This window comes from Chaetodon trifascialis, chromosome 3, assembly GCF_039877785.1.
Source record: "Chaetodon trifascialis isolate fChaTrf1 chromosome 3, fChaTrf1.hap1, whole genome shotgun sequence".
Taxonomy (NCBI): domain Eukaryota; kingdom Metazoa; phylum Chordata; class Actinopteri; order Chaetodontiformes; family Chaetodontidae; genus Chaetodon; species Chaetodon trifascialis.
In genome coordinates, this window is record NC_092058.1 from 24,324,979 (window position 1) to 24,343,038 (window position 18,060).

General features: G+C 44.1%; 2 protein-coding genes across 6 annotated transcripts in view; both read right to left on the reverse strand.

The window, feature by feature from the left end:
* Nucleotides 1-3,676, reverse strand: part of ndrg3a (ndrg family member 3a) — a 40,703-nt gene extending 37,027 nt beyond the window's left edge. For both annotated transcript variants that reach the window (XM_070958234.1, XM_070958232.1), the window contains exon 1: nt 3,538-3,676. The gene's annotated coding sequence lies outside the window, so the exon portion shown is untranslated. The remainder of the gene's footprint in view (nt 1-3,537) is intronic.
* A 1,072-nt stretch (nt 3,677-4,748) lies between these two features.
* Nucleotides 4,749-17,208, reverse strand: LOC139328635 (PHD finger protein 20-like). Of its 4 annotated transcripts, none has more exons than XM_070958503.1 (17): nt 17,054-17,208; nt 14,855-14,961; nt 13,510-13,681; nt 13,143-13,227; nt 12,591-12,667; nt 11,864-12,461; nt 11,648-11,698; nt 11,281-11,550; nt 10,818-11,012; nt 10,602-10,697; nt 9,833-9,988; nt 9,106-9,287; nt 8,895-8,994; nt 7,616-7,811; nt 7,021-7,462; nt 6,452-6,632; nt 4,749-6,036 (listed from the first exon to the last, which is right to left on the reverse strand). In XM_070958503.1, the coding sequence occupies exons 2-17, from the start codon at nt 14,935-14,937 to the stop codon at nt 5,894-5,896; spliced, it is 3,027 nt and encodes a 1,008-aa protein (XP_070814604.1). In that variant the 5' UTR covers nt 14,938-14,961; nt 17,054-17,208; the 3' UTR covers nt 4,749-5,893. The 4 variants fall into 4 exon arrangements, with proteins under 4 accessions (XP_070814604.1, XP_070814606.1, XP_070814607.1 ...); XM_070958505.1 differs by lacking the exon at nt 17,054-17,208 and adding an exon at nt 15,981-16,542; XM_070958506.1 differs by lacking the exon at nt 9,833-9,988.
* Between the last annotated feature and the right edge of the window lie 852 nt (nt 17,209-18,060).

Sequence of the window (18,060 nt, forward strand, 5' to 3'; positions counted from 1 at the left end):
GGCATCGGATGAGTCATGAAAAGGCACGGGCAATTATTTCTCTTACTCAAATGCATCAATGGTATATGTGCGTGGAACAGGTCACGACTCACACTGAGCTGCACGCTCTCATCAGGGACCCAGTGCGTCCATGAGGGGAGGGTCTTCAAACCACCAGTCGGGCACTGTGTTTGCCATTTGCTCTGCTGCGATCACGAAAGCATTTAACTTTCCTGGGTGTTCCCTAAACTATTAAAGCAAGCGGAGTGTGAAACGACTCATGCTGTGTACAGCCTATCATGAGACACTTTAAATACAGCTGCATGCTGCTTACAGGCTGGAGTTTAAGACAGCCTAGCATGTGGTCTGTGTGTGCCCGCTTATTTGTATCTATGACAAACTGGGATTTGTCTCAGTGGAGAACTGGAACATCCTCTTTCATTGCCTCCCATCTCTGTGACATACACGCACACGTACAGACATGCAGGAGTGGGAATAGTTACTCCTATTCAAAGGAACATGGAAGAAGAAATGAAATGAGAAACTAAGAGTGTTGATGTGAGGCAATTTGTGGAGTAAATATATATGTGCAGGGGTGTGCATTAAAATATATGCTCCTAAAGACAGCCAGGAGCAGAGGTCCAACTTGGCTTGTATCCAACACTTTGAATCAACAAGCTTACCACCTGTGCCCTGCCTGTCCTCATCACCACCTGCTGATATTGCTGATGCCGATAAAGAAAATGGAGACAGACAGAGCCCTCCCTCCAGCAAGGGTGTGATCCGGCAGATAAGAGTGTCTGAAAAGTGTGTGGACACCACTGCCGCATCCTCACACAAAACTGCTGTTAGCAACCATCTCTGGTGTTTTGTTATTCATTTTGTTTGCTGTAAGTATATTTATCCTCAAGTCCAGGCCCGCAGAAAGACTGATGGAGCAGGGATGAACAGGAGAGCTGTCTGAATAAGCTGTTCGGCTGGGGTCAAGGGAAATTCAAGAAGTTAACCTGGAACAGAAGTGTGTATGCATCAGCTGTTTTTGGTCTGAAAGCTTGAAGCTGCTGTGCAGTGCTTGTGCTGTAACTCTAGGCTTGGTACATCTTAAATTACAGACGCAGTTCAGTTACAAACACAGCAGCACCAGAGCTTCAGGAGGGTGAGACTGTCAAACAGTCACACAATACAATGTCAACATTATCCTGGTGGCTACCATTCTTTCAGAAACACTGTCTTGGTACCAGATGACTGAAAGGCCATGGCAAAACATGACAAGGATGTGCTCTTGACAACTACGGTATTATTATTCTTCCAATTATGAGACAAAGTCCCAGTACATGTCCATGTCTCATGCAGGTTATGCTTTGCCCTGCAGGGCTGGCAAACCAACAGACACAGCAATACTGGGGTGGAAGTGAACACGAGGCAGACTGGCTGTCAGCACACTGGCTTAATTACTGTCTCCATCTCTCCAGTGAGTGTGATTCCCTGACGTTCATCCCTGCAAGAAATCCTCTTTTACACAAGAGCATTTCTTACTTTTTATGTACTCTGTAATCCCTGTAATAAATTATGTGCAAGTTGTAATCCATGCTGAAAGGCACCTTATTGGTGTCATTTCTTGATGCTGACACATTATTTCTGACATTCCTTTATATTGTTCACTTACAGTATTAATGCCACATTAAGTACAGTAATGCTGCAGTGAGCTGCCTCTGTTTTCACTCCGAATGCTCGGGTAAGTTTGTTTTAATTTCTCTGAGCACCCGCGGAAGGTGGCATCCCAACACGGTTGAAAAGAAAAACAAAAGCAAGACTCTAAAACAAAGTCTTGTAATAAAGTGCATAAACCCATTCTGAACTATTCATTGGGGGCTGCTGATCTGAACCTAAAGAGACCAGAAGGACACATTTCCTGGAGACTTCAAGATCTCAAGTAAAATCTGTGGCTTAATAAACAACTCTTGACACTCCCATTGGTCAGACAGGTTTTCAGTGTAATAATCAACCAGGAGGGGGCTGATTACAACAATATGGCAATAAACCTCAAACTACCCACTATCTGCTCTTTTTCCTGTTTTCAAAACAAAAGTCTGGTTTGCAGATTGGGTTGCAGAAAGGCACTTTCTGTTACTAGTTATCTGTTGGTCTATTCAGTCTTAACAACAGTCTTTAGTGACGGTGTTGTGAGTGACAACAAACGACTGCCTGTTGCTTGTTGTGTAAGCTCCACTCAAGCCTTACTGACCATGTGACACCGTTGAGGGCATTGTGGGAGATAAAACACCTGAATTTTACCCCACCACTGTGAAACCAGAACGTACTAAACTCAAATAGTTAGATACCAGAATTAAGGCTTTCATATACAGATGGTGTATCTGTTGTGCTTATATGAAGGTTAGAATGACCTTCAGGGGTTTTTAATTTCCCTGTAGCTACAATTATTTTAATATCCTGATTGTTTGTGATATTTAAAGCGGAAACTACAGAACACAGTGTCCTTTTGAAATACATCCCAAAATGACAGTGGTTATTTTTAGTAAGGGGAAAACACCTGATGCCCACTCTCTTACACTTCCCACCTGTTTGACCTTCGCATGGCCACCACTGACATTGTCATCCATCACGTGGTGTCTCAATGGTGTTACTACATGCTGCCACATCGCTGTGATTGATCTGATTGATCAGGATGGGTCTGCCATGTCTAGACTTTGACAGTGTTTGGGAAAATGTGCAGAATAAAGAGTTTTATCTACAGTGACACATTGGGAGAAGACAAGCCACAAATTCAACACAAGGCTTTTTAGCGAGCGTCAAAGGTTTCCTGTTCAAACTCCAGACGAAATGAAATCCCAACTCACTATCCTGCTAACATTCCTCTAATAAACAATAGTACAACTTCTATTTTATTATGCTCAACAATGAGTTTATCACCTAAACCTGGTATCAACAGTAGATAGAGGTTAATTCCTATTCCTACAGGGATATTAGGCGACAACTTTGTATCGTATCACTGCATTCAACGCATCGAGCTAACGTAACGAGCTATTCGGCTAACATTCTCTTAGTTGTTTTAGCTCGGTAATTTAGCGATGTTACGCATCGTGACAGGCCCCTTTTTAGTAAAAATGGGTAGAACCGAAGTTATTATCACGCAGGTACACGATGAAACAAAAGGCAAACTACTTGCACATACGCACTGCACTGACAAAATGAAGACACGGAGAGAGACCAGGCGTTGTGTCGCATTACTGTCCAGAGGAGCAGCGGTGAACTCATTTCAGTTGAGCCGCAGTTTTTTCTAACTGAGCCGCTTCGCGCTCAATGAAGTACCGGCGTCGGCTCCCTCCGTGCTTTAACGTGTGTTTTAATCAGTAGAACAACTGCCCGTTGTTGTCCTAACGGCTGCCACCATTCATCTCTCAAACGAGACGATATACGGACAGAAACGTGAACAGGTTGGGAAATCCACCGAGCTGAAATAATCTCCTGTGGCATCGGGCACATCTGTAAACGGTAAATGGGGAAATGCTGCCGCGAAGACGCGGATGTGAGACTTACCTCGTCGGTAAATGAGGTGTCCGGTGGGTTCCAGTCAGTTCCTCTCCTGTTATTTTGCTGGTTATCAACGTTAATATGTATATTTAAGTACACACAGACCCTTCCTGCTGCTTCTCCGCCTCAACTAGTATTTCGATGTGATTCTGGGCGGAACTACACGCTGCGTCGCAGACACCGCGGAGGAGCCAATGGGAGGAGGCGGTGCACAGCACAGACAGGAGGAGGAAGCAAGAGGTCTCACTCTGCTCTAGAATAACGAAGACGAGACTCACAGCAAGGGGAGACATAAAGGTTCTCAGTGCCCATAGGCTACTGCTGACAAGTCGCGTGCATTTAACCTGCTTTCACAACATGTTGCGTTTTATGATGTTTACCGTTTTCAACTTTATTCCTCCTGTGACCCAGAGCTGCTTCATTCTTAGGGTTAAACAAAAGCAGAAAACGCCCACTTTTTAAGGGAGGCGATATAATTGCATTTATTTATTTATTTATTTAATCAATGTATCTGTCTTTTATACTTCGTGCATCTTTGATAATAGTGTAATCCGACGCCCTTCAAACTAAGGGATGAGTATGTTGGCTCAACACTGTACAAGTTCGTCGTGGGCAATATGATACCAGTTGCCCTCCTCTGTCATCACATGATGCTGGCTCAAATTTTGGAGATTAACCGATTAGAATTCCCATCAAGTTTCTATTTTCAATCTGATTATGTAACCGCCCAAATCGGCTATGGAGTTAAAAACATCAAAGTATGCACGCAATCTTTTTTTTTTTTGACTCTCAGAAAGTCCGCTGTCCTTCGTACAGCTCTCCAACCTGCAGCTGCTCAGAGCAACCAGTTCTGTTTTCATGTCGTGAGCAGCTCCACTGTGGAGCTGGAGGTCGAATACCTCGTTCACTGGCACCTGGACAAGAAAACATTTTGCTGGGTTTCCTCTAGTTCTGAGAAAAACTCAGTTAGGAGCTCACGCTTTCCATGTCCAGACTACTGCTGCCCCTAATTTCAATCACATTGTCTCAGAGCACAAACCAGGTGAAGTAAACATGGGCCATCAAACTGCATGTGCATGAGCTGAGAACATGTAACCTTTGACTTCACTGGTATTGCATCGCCAACTGGCTAAACAGGACGAGAAAGACCAGTCTTGTTAAAATACAAGACACGTCAGAGACACAGAGAGAAAACAGTCAAGAATGTGTCCATAGGGAGTAATAACAATGAATTTATTTATGTACCAGCAAATCTGTTTGCATTGTTTTTTGACATTTCCCTGCTTCTAAGCCAGACACTCACAGTACAGTAGCATAAAATATCAGAATTTGGAGAATGTTTTCAAGACAGAAGAGCACATTTTTGAAGAACATATTTACAAACTAAAAATACTGTGGACAAACAGATGAAACAGAACAGAAAAAAGAAATGTACAGGGTCTTCTAAGTAGTATTTGTCACTGACAAAGCACAAGATGCTAGGTTAAGAAAAGACAAATCCATGTTACAGTTTTCAGTGAATCATAGGTCAAGTGCTACAGCAAGAACAATGCAAAGAGTAAATTGAAGTAAGGGATACGGTAACTGACAAACACAAAAAGGTTAACTCATAAAACTGGTGCACAGACTGTTAGGAAAGATGCATTATAGTAAAAGACAAAACAGAAATCACACTTGTCGTGTCTAAAATAAAGATGACTTTGATTCCAGACAAAAATAACTTCACAGTGCAGTATAAAACAAACCCTTGAGTAGGTCAAAAACAGAACAAATTATTTGTAGAGAGCGAGAGTTTTAATGCAGTGTGGCATGACACGTGACCAAAACCGAACTTCGGGTAAAACGCAAAAACAGTGACCATTTGAAATGTGTTCAAAACTCGATTGCAAAGAGGCTGTGTAGGTTCAGGAACTCGATTGCAATTTCAAATATAAAGCTTCTGCATGTAAAGCACTGTGTACTGAGAGAGACAGGGCAACCTTAAAGCAGTAGCTCAGACAAAAGGCATTCATAAGGTTTAGAGTTGCATGGGAACCATAGAAGTATAATCTGGTCCTAAGGATTTTCTCCTGCATTTACGAGGTTACTTTTTGTGTTTAATCCTGATTTAAGATGCTGACTGTCCATAAATGTTCATATAAATATTCATATGGCTGGCTGTAGCATCGGATTCCACCACACAGAACCTTTTCAAAAGGAGAAACAGCAGCAGATGTCAGGTCAGACAGAACGTGCTGAACAATCTGAGTCTTGCACTTGCATTAATATCTTTATCTTTGCAGCCAGAGAGCAGTGAGCGTCCTCCACTGCACTTTCTCAGCACCTGTGTGGGGAATGAGGCCGCTGCTGTTCTCTGGCGCCCTCACGTGGAGCTGTACAGGGCGATCTGCTGCACCTTGCCCAGCTGTGTCAGCAGCCGTTTCATGCGGTGTTTGAGCTGAGGCAGACGGGCCAGGGGTTCAGGAGGCTCCAGCTCCCCGGTGTAGTCCAGCCAGCTCTCCAGCACTGAGGAGCACGAGCAGAGGAAGGAACAGAGGTGAGCACATGGTTACATGTAATGTGTTTCTTTAACTCCCTAAGCCTCCTCCCACAGAGACTGTCTCCTGTTCTCAAGTACACACCGCCTGGCAGGTGTTTCAATATGCGGGATCAGGCCAATCCAGGCAACCATCCTCACCTTCTTGGTAACATGCTTCATATATTAAATGGCACATCTTCAGTCACGGTTATTAGCCATACCTACTAGCTAATGCTGTGTGACTTTACCTGGTTATAAAATTGTGAACTGACCTAGTTGGATAGAAAAATTAATACTATGTTACTAACATGAAACAGCTGGCTGCTAACTTATCTTAATGGACCGATGGACCACTGACAGAAGCAGGTGTCATCTTCTCCATTTTTGATTCAAAGCTCTTACCGTCCAGCTCCCTCTCAATGAAGTCCATCCTGTGCGAGACCTCATCCTGGACTGCATCTATGTGATCCAGCAGGTTTATCTGCCTCTGCTGGTGCTGCCTGCTGTTGTCTGTAGCCTGTCCAGGATCTTTTCCCTCCTCTTCCCTCGTCTCAGCCTGGGACCAAGAGACAACCATCGAAGCCTAGAGACATTCATTTGAAATCGTCAGACACGATTTTCATAGACCTCTATCCACAAAACTTTTCTGTCAAATCAATGCACATTATTCATACACACACACACACACAAGAAAATAAACAAACACGGTTGGTTGCATCGCGATTGGGAAGAGCTAAATCCTTGAATCACTTGACTAACTTCGACGTAATGTCAAACTGACAACTTCCGAATTTTAAATGATCTGCCTAAAATGTGTTGCTGGTGCCACTAACAGCAGGAGGGAGGTACAGAAGTTGAGCTTGATTAAACTCGTTAATGACATTCAGCAGCTTTAATTCACATCCATCTTTATGAACTCAAAATGAGGCTGCACTTCACACATCCATGCTTGCTGGGGAATAAAGGCTAACCTTGTTACTGGTGCCTGTTGATTTGGGCTTGTCTGTCTCCAGCAGGCTTCCATAGCGCTGCTCCCGCTCCAGCAGTTCCTCTGTGCTTCTCATGCTGTCCTCCAGCTCTGAGCCCTGTCTGGTCTCCACCACCAGCCTCTGCTCCACTGCTGGGTAATATGCCCGTGGTTTCTGGTAGCAATGTTCACTGGTAATGTAAGAGTCCTGGAAGGATGGAAAGGGGGACGAGGAGCAGGACGAGGAGGTGGTGGCAGCTGTGGCAGCCCGGCTCAGCTTTTCCAGGGCGTTGGACATTAAAATCTCACCTCGGCTCATGTCCTCATCAGGAGTCACAGGAGATGGAGCAGCATCGCTGCCACGACACGAGTCGGAGGTGATCTGTGACCTCTCCAAATGCTTCCAGGGCTGCCGCCACAGCTGCAAGTCAGGGTGGGTATTGCTCCTAAAGAAAAAGAGAGAAGATGAAACTTTGATTTAACTGAAAGCATTCTGGACAACAATAATTTCTGCCATGATCCACCTTTAATTTGACCTCAGTAGTTAAGAAAAAAAAAAAAAATCCTCAAGTCTCTTCATCCACATCTTCTGTACTCACTGTAGGACGCTCATCTTGAGCTGCAGTCCATTGAGGATCTCCACCAGGTGGTGCACATCTCCCAGAAGCTGGTGGGTGGTGGTGATCTTCTTGGCGTTTTGGTGAGAGTAGTTCTCCTCCAGGAAGGAGAGGCCGTACATGTGACCATGGCTCAACCACTCACGATCATACCAGTAGCGCAGACTCTGCCTCTGACCTGGGAGTGACCAACAAATGATGATGAAATGTTATCAAATGCAATGAGTTGTTTCAGTGTTAAGTTGTTCTTGACAAAAGGTTTTTCAAGTTTAACTGTTGTGTAGGTGACAGAGTATCTTTAAGAGCTGGACTCTGCTTGCTGTTGCAGTTGGTTGGTTACACTTTTTGGATTAAAGGAATAATAGATTGCATCCCTTAAGGGGTGGAGAGTCCATATGCAAATGCAGCATGCGCTGCTACACCAGGCTGCACAGCAGAGGCACAAATGTGAGGCAGCTTCAGCTCGGTGCACAGTGCCAAGTGAACACAAAATACTACCTTCAACAATTTTCTGGTTTACAGCTGATGTGTCTCACTTGCTCCAATCCTGCACCACTCCTCCACTCTGGCAGGGTTATCTGTCTTTTTTTCCTGAGCTAAAAACAGCCACTGTACAATCATGCAGCTCTTCATTTCCACATTTACCGTGGATACACTTGAAAGGCCCCTAAAAGCCTGTGTCATCTACAACTATGTACTGATTAATGCCGAAAAACAATGACCAGCAGTGTTCAGGCCAAGGGACAATACATTATTTTTGGTTTCCATTATATGTAACGGAAGCATGTGTCTGCCATACCAGGACCCAGGTCACTGTATCCTCCGGTCAATATTGTTCTCTTATAGCAGGAAAAAGAACATTTTGATGTTTTGTGAACACAAAATCTGGGGCACAATCAGTGTAAACCATCCAATTCTTTTACAAAATGTTGACGATTTATGATAAAATTGGCAGAAAAAAATAATTACTTTGAAAGTGAACTCAAGAAGCCCAATATAAAAGAGCAGAATCATATAAGGAAATGTTTAACAGTTATTTCAAATGTAGTTTTCCATAAAAATCCTCACTGTGCAGCTACTTGTACAGTGTCATTTTTCTTATTGTCCACTAGATGGCAGATAATACTTTTTCCAAATAAAAGAGGGAGCATGTGGCTCTCTCTACCACATAATCCAAGAGTGCTTTGATGTGAACAAATCTAAATGATGATGTGTGTGTAATTTATAGCTAAAGGTGGTGGTGGTGGTGTTTTACCCGCACCTGGTGGGTCTCTGCAGATGTAGCAGGTGTATCTGTCTGGAACATTGTCTTCCAGCAGGCCCATGCAGGTGCCATGCTGCCAGCACAAACAATCTTCACACTGAGGGAAGGACAAGACGGTTTTTCTATTAGTGCAAGGCTATGCCTGCAGAAAAACAAGCTTGCAATGCCTTAAAAAAAGAGATAAGTGCTGACAAAAACAAACACGCACCTGAATCATGAAGTCGTTCTCTTCCTCCACCTCACAGATACATCGTACTATCTCTTGGTCACTTGTGTCCACAGCACCAGAGTCCACACTCAGGGGAGGCGTAGTGAAGTCCACATCTACCCCAAAGTCATCGTCGCTCCAGCCGCAGCTGTCAGTGGACCAGTCACTGACGCTATCCTCATCTACAATGAACAAGGACACACAGAACAATTGGTTTTTCATGGGAGTGACACAACTTGTCAGAATTCAACTTCTCCTAAATTTGAGCTCAATTAAGATTTCTTAATGCTATAAAATTTGTTTGAATGAATATGTGTGGATTACATAATGAAGCAAGCCAGAGCAGCAAAGAACAGCTGAGGATTCAATCAACCAAGTGTTCAAAATTTCATCTCATCGGTGACAACAGCCAACTTAATTCTGCAGGCCATGATGTGTTACGAGCAGCAACATTTGGACACAAATACCAGGTTGAGACGCAGATCAAACTACAACAGCGTGATGGATTGAATCCAGAGGATAGGAGAATGGAGGGAGATGAAGCTATGTACTGTCACACACATAAATACACACACACACACACACACACACACACACACACACACACACACACACACACACACACACACACACACACACACACACACACACACACACACACACACACACACACACACACACACACACACACACACACACACACACACACACCATCAGAGATACCCACCATCCACATGTATCAGCTCTGAGTAGCTGTATCCGGGCCTGCTGGGGTAGGCCTCAGGCTTGTGATTGTGTGAGGGGGGGGGTTTGAGTGGCAAATTCAATTTGGACTGAAGACCCAATACTGAGATGTCAATATTCTCCTCACTACCTGTGTAGTCTGTTAATACAGGGAAGGGGGGGAAGCAGACGTAGAACAAAATGTCAACTTTGAAAATGCCTAAAAAAAAAAAACGCCCATCAGGAGGTGACAAACTGTGGCACAACAAACATGGACAAATAATAGACTCATGAACAGTAAGGGACAATCAATTTGATGACATCCATACTGGCCTGTGTTTCAGGCCCTTGAACCAATGTGGAAGGTAACCTATACATCTGTGTGCATGCCAAGCATACTGTACATACATGTGAACGCTAACTAGGAACAGAGACAAGAGTGTTGGACTTGTGTTTGGATTAGTCAGTATCAGTGCCACAATAAAAAATCTGGCTTTTCATCACCAGTACTTGTCAGCGTTGCTGTACATGAGAGCAAATGCGAACTATGGTGTAAAAGAAACGAGTGAGAGCTTTCTGATTGGCATAATGGAGAGACAGAGGCCAGCAACAGAAGTGACACTTCTCCCACACACAAAGGCTCAGCCACCACACCAAGGAGTGAATGGAGTACTTTATGCTTTGCAGGCTAGCCATTTCCACAATGTCACAGTGAGTGCACATGCAGAGCAGCAAATATGTTAGGAGGCCCAACGCCGGGGACCCCTTCTTACCAGACTTGGCCTTCTTTTTTTTCTTCTTCTTCTTTAGTTTAATGCGGAGGAAGTCCTTCTGTTTCGGTTTTTCTTTCAGTTTGTCTTTTACTGACCCTGGGGACCGTTAAGTGGCAAGAGTTAAGCCTCATGCGTGCATGACACAGCAGGTGTGTACACAATACAAGTCATTTTCTCACTAACATAAAGGACACCTTCGTACTGCATGATACTGACCAATGTCAAAGCAACTCTTGTCAGAGTCCTTCTCCTGCTGCTGGCATCCGTTCCTGTCCAGCTGGTTCTCCTTGCTCTTCTCCCTCAGCAGTGCCCTCTGCTGATGGCCCTGGGTGTTGACTAAAGGCGGGGCTGATGTGCGCCGACCTGCAGTCTTCACTTCAGCACGGGGAGCTGTGGCAGCTCCCACAGTGTCTGAGAAACAAATCAAAGAAAAGGGCAGAAATAAGCCCAAAGTCCTGATGTCTAAGAAAGGCTGGATGTGCAATATGTACAATGCAGCCTTGTTTATTAGTGAGTGATTTGTAATCAAAGTATGTCATGACTCTGCGTTTTTGATTTTGTTGTTGCATAACATGCATTTGGTTTGAGCAGTGCAGAAATAGCAGCTGATTCAGTTTCTAATTAGACTCTTTTTCTGTCACTTCAATTAGGACAAAAGTGAAACTAGAGAGGAACTCACGCATCGAGGCAGAGATGGTGCGCCTTCTCTTTGGGCCGTCCAAACCTGTGGCAGATACCTGTTTCTCAGAGGCCCTGGTCTGGACACTCCTGTTGGGGCTATGCTCCCCCTCCAGAGGCTGCTCCTCACCATGATAATATTTCATGTGGTAGTGCAGCAGCTTGGCCTTACGGAATGACTTTGTGCAGCCGGGAGCGCTACACTTGAAAGGGTTGTGGTCGAGGTTGATGGACAGGACGGGGGGAGGTTGGTTTTTGATAACTCGGTACACTAAACAAAGAACAGAAGTGACGCGTGTAAAGGAAGTACATCAAAGAAGGCAGGTCATCTGTGTATTTAATTTTCTAAAGTTTTAAGTTGTACTCACATGGTTCTCTGCTAAATCTGTTGGGGTTGTGGAAGCCCTGCTTCCTCACCGCTACCAGAGATAAAAGACGAGACATTATTTTTTTCACGTAAGTCTTGAAAATACACTCTGTCCGTTGTGGTATATACTGCACTCAGTTACTCATTTTCACAATCCAAATCCTACACAACCATCCTATTTGATGACATTTCTGCTAATTTTTGCATTAACACTTACGTTTCACAGGCTGGGGAGGTGGCACATCCGCTGCAGGCTGAGAGCTTTCTGATTGGACGCTTGCCTTCTGCTCCACATTTCCATTGGATTCCGTGGTCGTCATAGTGACAGGCACCTGCTCCGTCTGTGCTGACGTCTGAGCGGGCAGCTCTGTGTATGGCTTGGGTGACTCTGTGTATGGCTTTGTTCCACTCGGTTCTAATTCCATCTCTTCCTTCTTCACCTCTCCATTGACAAGACATCTTTCCCCTTTTTGCTCATGGTCTTCTTCCACCTTCACCCCATTTGTGAGTCCCGTCCCCTTTTCTGCATCCACGGACTTGTTCTGGTCCGCTTGCTGAGACATTTCCTCTTCCTGTTTTATGGTAGGTGCAGCCTCTACCTCACCATTTGTTTTCTTGCTCTTCTCGTTAACCATCACCTGTTCCCGCTCCTCGTCCTCACTGTTGCTGTCCTCCTCCTGGTCAGAAGTGCTGCTTCTGGCTCGCTTGTTCTTAGGACCTCCGTTCTCTTGAGGCCTCCTGTCTCTGCGGTTTGGCGCCCTCCTAACCATGTTCCTTTCAGTGGACCGAGACTTCCCTCCACCCACACCACCTCTCTTTATCAGCAGGGCAAAGAGGAAGTTTAGGAAAACAAGAGCAGAAAATGGCGCTCAAGACATAATCAACTGAGGACAAAGCATTCATGGAGACAGTGAGAATGAGTGTGGTTATTTATGTACATGTACCTCTTTAATAAAAGGCTTCACGTGTATTCCCTTCACTTTCTGGATAACGCCATCATAGAACTTCACAGTGTAGGAACCTGAGGGGGATAAAAGAGAACAGATATATATTTTACAAAAGTGCCAGCTGCTAGTGAGGAAGACTAGTTTTGAAATATCTACACTTCCAACTGTTCTCGTTCAGTTGTTCTCTAAAAATTGTCCATATTTAAGAGTTTTGTAATTGTGCACATTAGACAGATCTGTCTTCATAGTTCCTCTTTGCAGTGCCAGAGAAAGCCATTTTGGTAGTATTGAATACCATGAACTCCCACAGTTTCCTTTTTGAAAACAATATTGAGCGTTTAACATTTTAGACTATGCTGTACAATCTTACACTGAAAATTTTGAATCATCAGAAGAAAACCTTAAACATCTTCCAGAAACTGCTGCTTAATCAAACTTCTAATCATTAGCCCAATACTGTGGATCTATACATGTGAACATTTTCAGACAAGTCTTCTCAAAATGGATTCAAAAACAAAATGTTTAACACCCAAGGACGTTGATACCCACCATCCCTATTGACCGAAATGACCTTAGCAGGGTAGAAACGGCAGTCAGACCAGCTGGCAAGGACCTTGTCATTCACGTGAAAGCCCTGGAGGAAGGACAGAGACATTTGATCTGGGACCGATACACTGTAGACATGTGGGAGGTGGAGCTAAATGCTAACAAAACTATCATTTGTTACATCCTTTTTAAAAAGTGAAGTAAAGTAAATACAGCAGATTTAGCAAATGCAGATAAAACCCCAGTATCATGTTTTGGCTAAAAAGACATATAGATTTGCAGAAATACACTGTGGAACGAAGGCTAGAAGAACACACAATAACCCTGAAGATGTAGCTCAAAGCGAGCATGGACAGAATTCTTAACTTACAGGTTCAGGAGCGTCGTCCTGCAGGCCCTGCCGCCTCAGCTGAACCCTCTCCACGGGCCTCAGATAGGGACTCGTCCAGTCAAACCACTCGTCGTACCGGTGGCTCCACTGGCGGTAATGGATTAGTACCTTTTCGCCTTCGTAGTCAATCTTCTCTATGTTGGCAGCATACCTACATGACAAAAGAAATTCAATAATGCGTGACTGGGGAGGGAGAGGTTTTACTTCCTTGTCCTTTATAACAACACATAACCTAACATAATGAGGGCAGCAGAAAATAAGCAATCTTCAAAACATCAAACGTAGAAACATAATGAATCATGAAACACTGTTTAACTTAAGAGGGTGCTGTGCTGAGGGCAGTGTTGGGCATTACACTATTATGTGATTGTGATTATTGATTACTATTTCAGGGCTACATTCAAGATACAACCTCCAGTAAGACTCCCAGCATATTAGGTGGTGAGCTGGTTTGTTCTTTAGTCAGGACTTGAACAGAAGGACCAAAGTCAATGTCATTTTTCTTCTGCTTCATGCATCTGTCAAAGTGCTTGTCTGAGTGAAGTAATGCAATGAGTGATGCAATCATTACTGATAATGTAGAGTAACTAGTACATTACTTTTCCGATGAGTAATAAGTGGGGAGCAGGTGCTACGTAAAACAGCAATCCATTCAAAAAGGCTGCTCACACTGCTCTGATTGGGACGCCAATGTCACAGGCGGTTTCGGTTAAAAAAACTCTTTCCTTGTGTGACAATTTTGACTTCACTGTCCTTCATTATCAGTCCACATCAAAGGCTGGTTAAGCACACATCCACCACCAGCTGTTGCTTACTAGCATGTAGGACTGAATGCTAAAATAATCATATTGTGATTATTTTGACATATATTGCACTTGCGATATAAGTGGCACTTTTAGCGGGAATGGTAATTATTGCATTTTATTTTCTCTGAAAAAATGTACAAACATCAGTGGAGTTTTTTGCTGGGATCTGTACCAAACTTGTTCTCTTATGTCAGGTGAATATGAGGGCATCTCTGTAGCACCACAATGCCTCATTCTTAATGTGATGTTGTGACACGTCTCACCTTTATCAACTAATTGCATTTGTGTGATTTGCATAATCACTTGGCCATACATATACATACAATTAATTGTTAAGCCCTACTGGCAACGAAGCAATGATGCAATGAAAGGTCTGAGTATCCTTAATCTTTCAATGTTTGGTGCACATACAGAGCAGCAAACCCAGCTCAGAAAGGACACAATGAGAATTCATGAGACAGAGTGAAGGAAGTGAACAGTTACAGGGATGGAGAGGAATGAGCGAGGCCATGACTCACCAGTTTTTGAGGCTGTCTCTGGCCTCAAGCTGAGCTCCCACCTCAAATGTTATCCCTCTTCTGGTAGGGGGCGTCTTACTCATACTGCCCACATCAAGGCTCCTTTCCTGTATGCACACACGCACATGCAGGCAAACACACACACACACACACGCACGCACGCACACGCGCGCGCGCACACACACACACCCAAAATGGCCAAACCAATCAAAACTACATGACCATGGGTGCACTACTAAGAAACACAGATTGTGTCTCGCCAAGAACACTGTGTGCGTATCAAGGACTTTAGAGACAGTCTTGCAGTCAGCCTCCTCCCTCTCTCCCTCTCTCCCTCCCTCTCTCTCTCTCTCTCTCTCTCTCCTTATCGCTAACAATTATTTTACCACAGGACTGTGGGAAAATCACAGCTTTGCACCTGAGTAGCAATTTTGGTGTTAAAAAGCCAAGTTCGCCACTCCCACTCTATGCCAGCACAACATTAACACAGTCCAGGCTGGGAAAATATATCGCCAGTGTAAACACACACAAGCTAAAGAGTACACATGTTGTATTAAAGTACAACACAGCCAAAAGCAAGGGAAAACTTGCACATGTATTACGGTGAGCCATGCCCCTCAAATGGTGGTGAAATGTGGAACTAATACCAGATGTTCAGTGACCACTAGTTGAGATAACAGGGGTGTCTAATGAACAACTTTTCAGTTCAGTATAAATAGCAATAAAGACGCCACGATGAGAAAAGGTACAAGAAAGATAAAGATAACGCGTTCATAGCTTTCAGTTTCGACCGTGAGCACCCACCAGCACGGCAGACGAGCAATTATGCAATCATGCACCAAGCTAATCCTCCACTGATTTCACTGAACAATATTTTCTTTAACTGGGTCCTTGTCTATGCAGTCCAATCAAATCAAATACAGGCCCGCAATTATCAGCCCAGTATCAGCTGTAATAAAAGGCTTGGTGGAGGAATTTGATTTCGTTGGCTTACATGGACATTTTCAATTCCTCCGAGTCACAGCGCCTCTTTTGTCGGCCATGCAGAACACAGAGGACAGGCTGTGACATCGGCGCATTTAATTAAAAGCTAAACGACTTTACGTTACATATCAAATGGTCTTACTTTTGTCCAGGCCACCACTGATTCGGTTCACCATAGCGGAGACAGTCCCGGAGTTACTGGCTCTCAGTGCAGCCTACAAACCGGATATCTTCACACTACTCTGCCCACGTGTTTTCTGGTCAGCCGATCTCACGTCCAGACACAATAGGAGACAATGGCAAAGACCCTTCTACTTATCCGTCTGTTGCAGGCAGATACCCACCACGATATTAGAGAGGAGCGATAACCTATTTAGTAAAATGCAGGATTTTAAATGATATTGGGGTATTTTTAATGGTCTGCGCAGAGACAGCGACACAGGAAAGGCTCAAACCGGGAGTTGGTGGAAGCACAATCGTGAGTCGGGGATCAAATCACGAATGTCACTTTAAAGGTGTGGTTTCAAGAGACGAATTTTGCAAAGATAATTTAATTGTAGATTGATATTTTACTGTAATACTCGGAGCAAACGGCACCCCGCAGCCTTTAAATTTTCCAAGCACACAGTCGGTACAGACAATACGAGGAGAATACGCTGCCTCATCTTCTCCCAGATAGCCTTTTGTTGGCCACTTCTACTATTATTGACACTTTATTGTGCGGGGTTTTATAACCAGTGGGCGTAGCGCGACAGTTCACCATCTATTACCTCGGCACTTTGGGCAAATGTGACTGGCCGAATGAGTCTGACGTGGGTGGGATACTCGTATCTGATTGGCCGTGCAGCTGTCAGTCACAGAGCTACTCGGGGCCTCGCGCTAGGCCTCCTTCTTGTACTTTTCCTGCTGAGCGCGAGCGGCGTGGATATGTAAAGCATTAAACTTCCCCAAGTGCCAAACCAGGGCGACAAGGGAAAACACCGTGTGAAAAAGCGTACGGCTAACAGGAGACACTCCCACAATAACACAACCAGAACAAAGAATTATACAAACATTGATGTACATTTTTCTTAACTACTTCGTCACGTTTGTTTTGAACTCAAAAGCCGACATGCGGCACCACACCATCTCCGCTGTTGATGCATCCACCAAATGGGCCTCATTCGCGATGTTACTGGGATTACAATTACAGATACTTCGATTTGGCCTTCTTACCTGTTGTCCAGCCACTCTTGGTCCGGTTGAGCGTAAAAAGCGCAGTGAAATCCCTTTGAAGTGCAGGTCCTGCCACCTCTGCCCGTCTGATCCAGATCACGCAGTTGAAATTCTCCCCGTTGTGTTCTCCACCGGCGCGGGCTGTGTGGCGCCACACTGCGCATGCGCGTACAACGGCTACGAGCCCGCAAGTAATCCCATATCAGAAATTCTTTCCAAAAAAATTACTCAACTGTGTTGCTTTAAAAGTGCTATGTTTACATATTGTCGTAAACATGTCAACGTTTGTAAGCCAAAGCATTTTAAATATGCAATTGACCTAAACAAACAAGATTTTAACACACGACATACTAGCAACATTTCTCACCAGTTTAATTAATTAAAGGACCAACATTATATCTCATATATCCCATAACTCTTATATATGAAAGCATATGGATCCAGTCAGTTGTTGTTCACACTCATGTAAACATCACTGAGCACACAGCTCCACCCCCTGTTCGTCCAAAAGAACTGTTGTTTGTTTACAGGAGCGAAGGGTGACCAAGCTGAGGGTCAGTGCGTTGCTGAGGGTCAGTGTGTCCTCCATTATCTATCTATCTATCTATCTATCTATCTATCTATCTATCTATCTATCTATCTATCTATCTATCTATCTATCTATCTATCTATCTATCTATCTATCTATCTATCTATCTATCTATCTAATAGATAGATTTTTCTTGATAGATAGATAGTATCTATTGATAGATTGATAGTATCTATCAAGAAAAATTGCTCTTTTCATGCCTTCTGTCACCAAATGTGCTTTTTGAAAGAGGCTGTCATTTGTTGTTTCCGCTCCTCTTTGAACTTGAACTTGTTCCGGTCCCTCAGGCTGGCCAAAGGTGCTCTCATTCTCCTGTCATGGCCACAGTGCCTGTCCAGCTCTTCGCCTGTGGCAGACAGGTACATGATGGCTGCAGAGTGACAGAGGAAGCAGGTGGCAGTTTAGTGCAGTGTAGTGC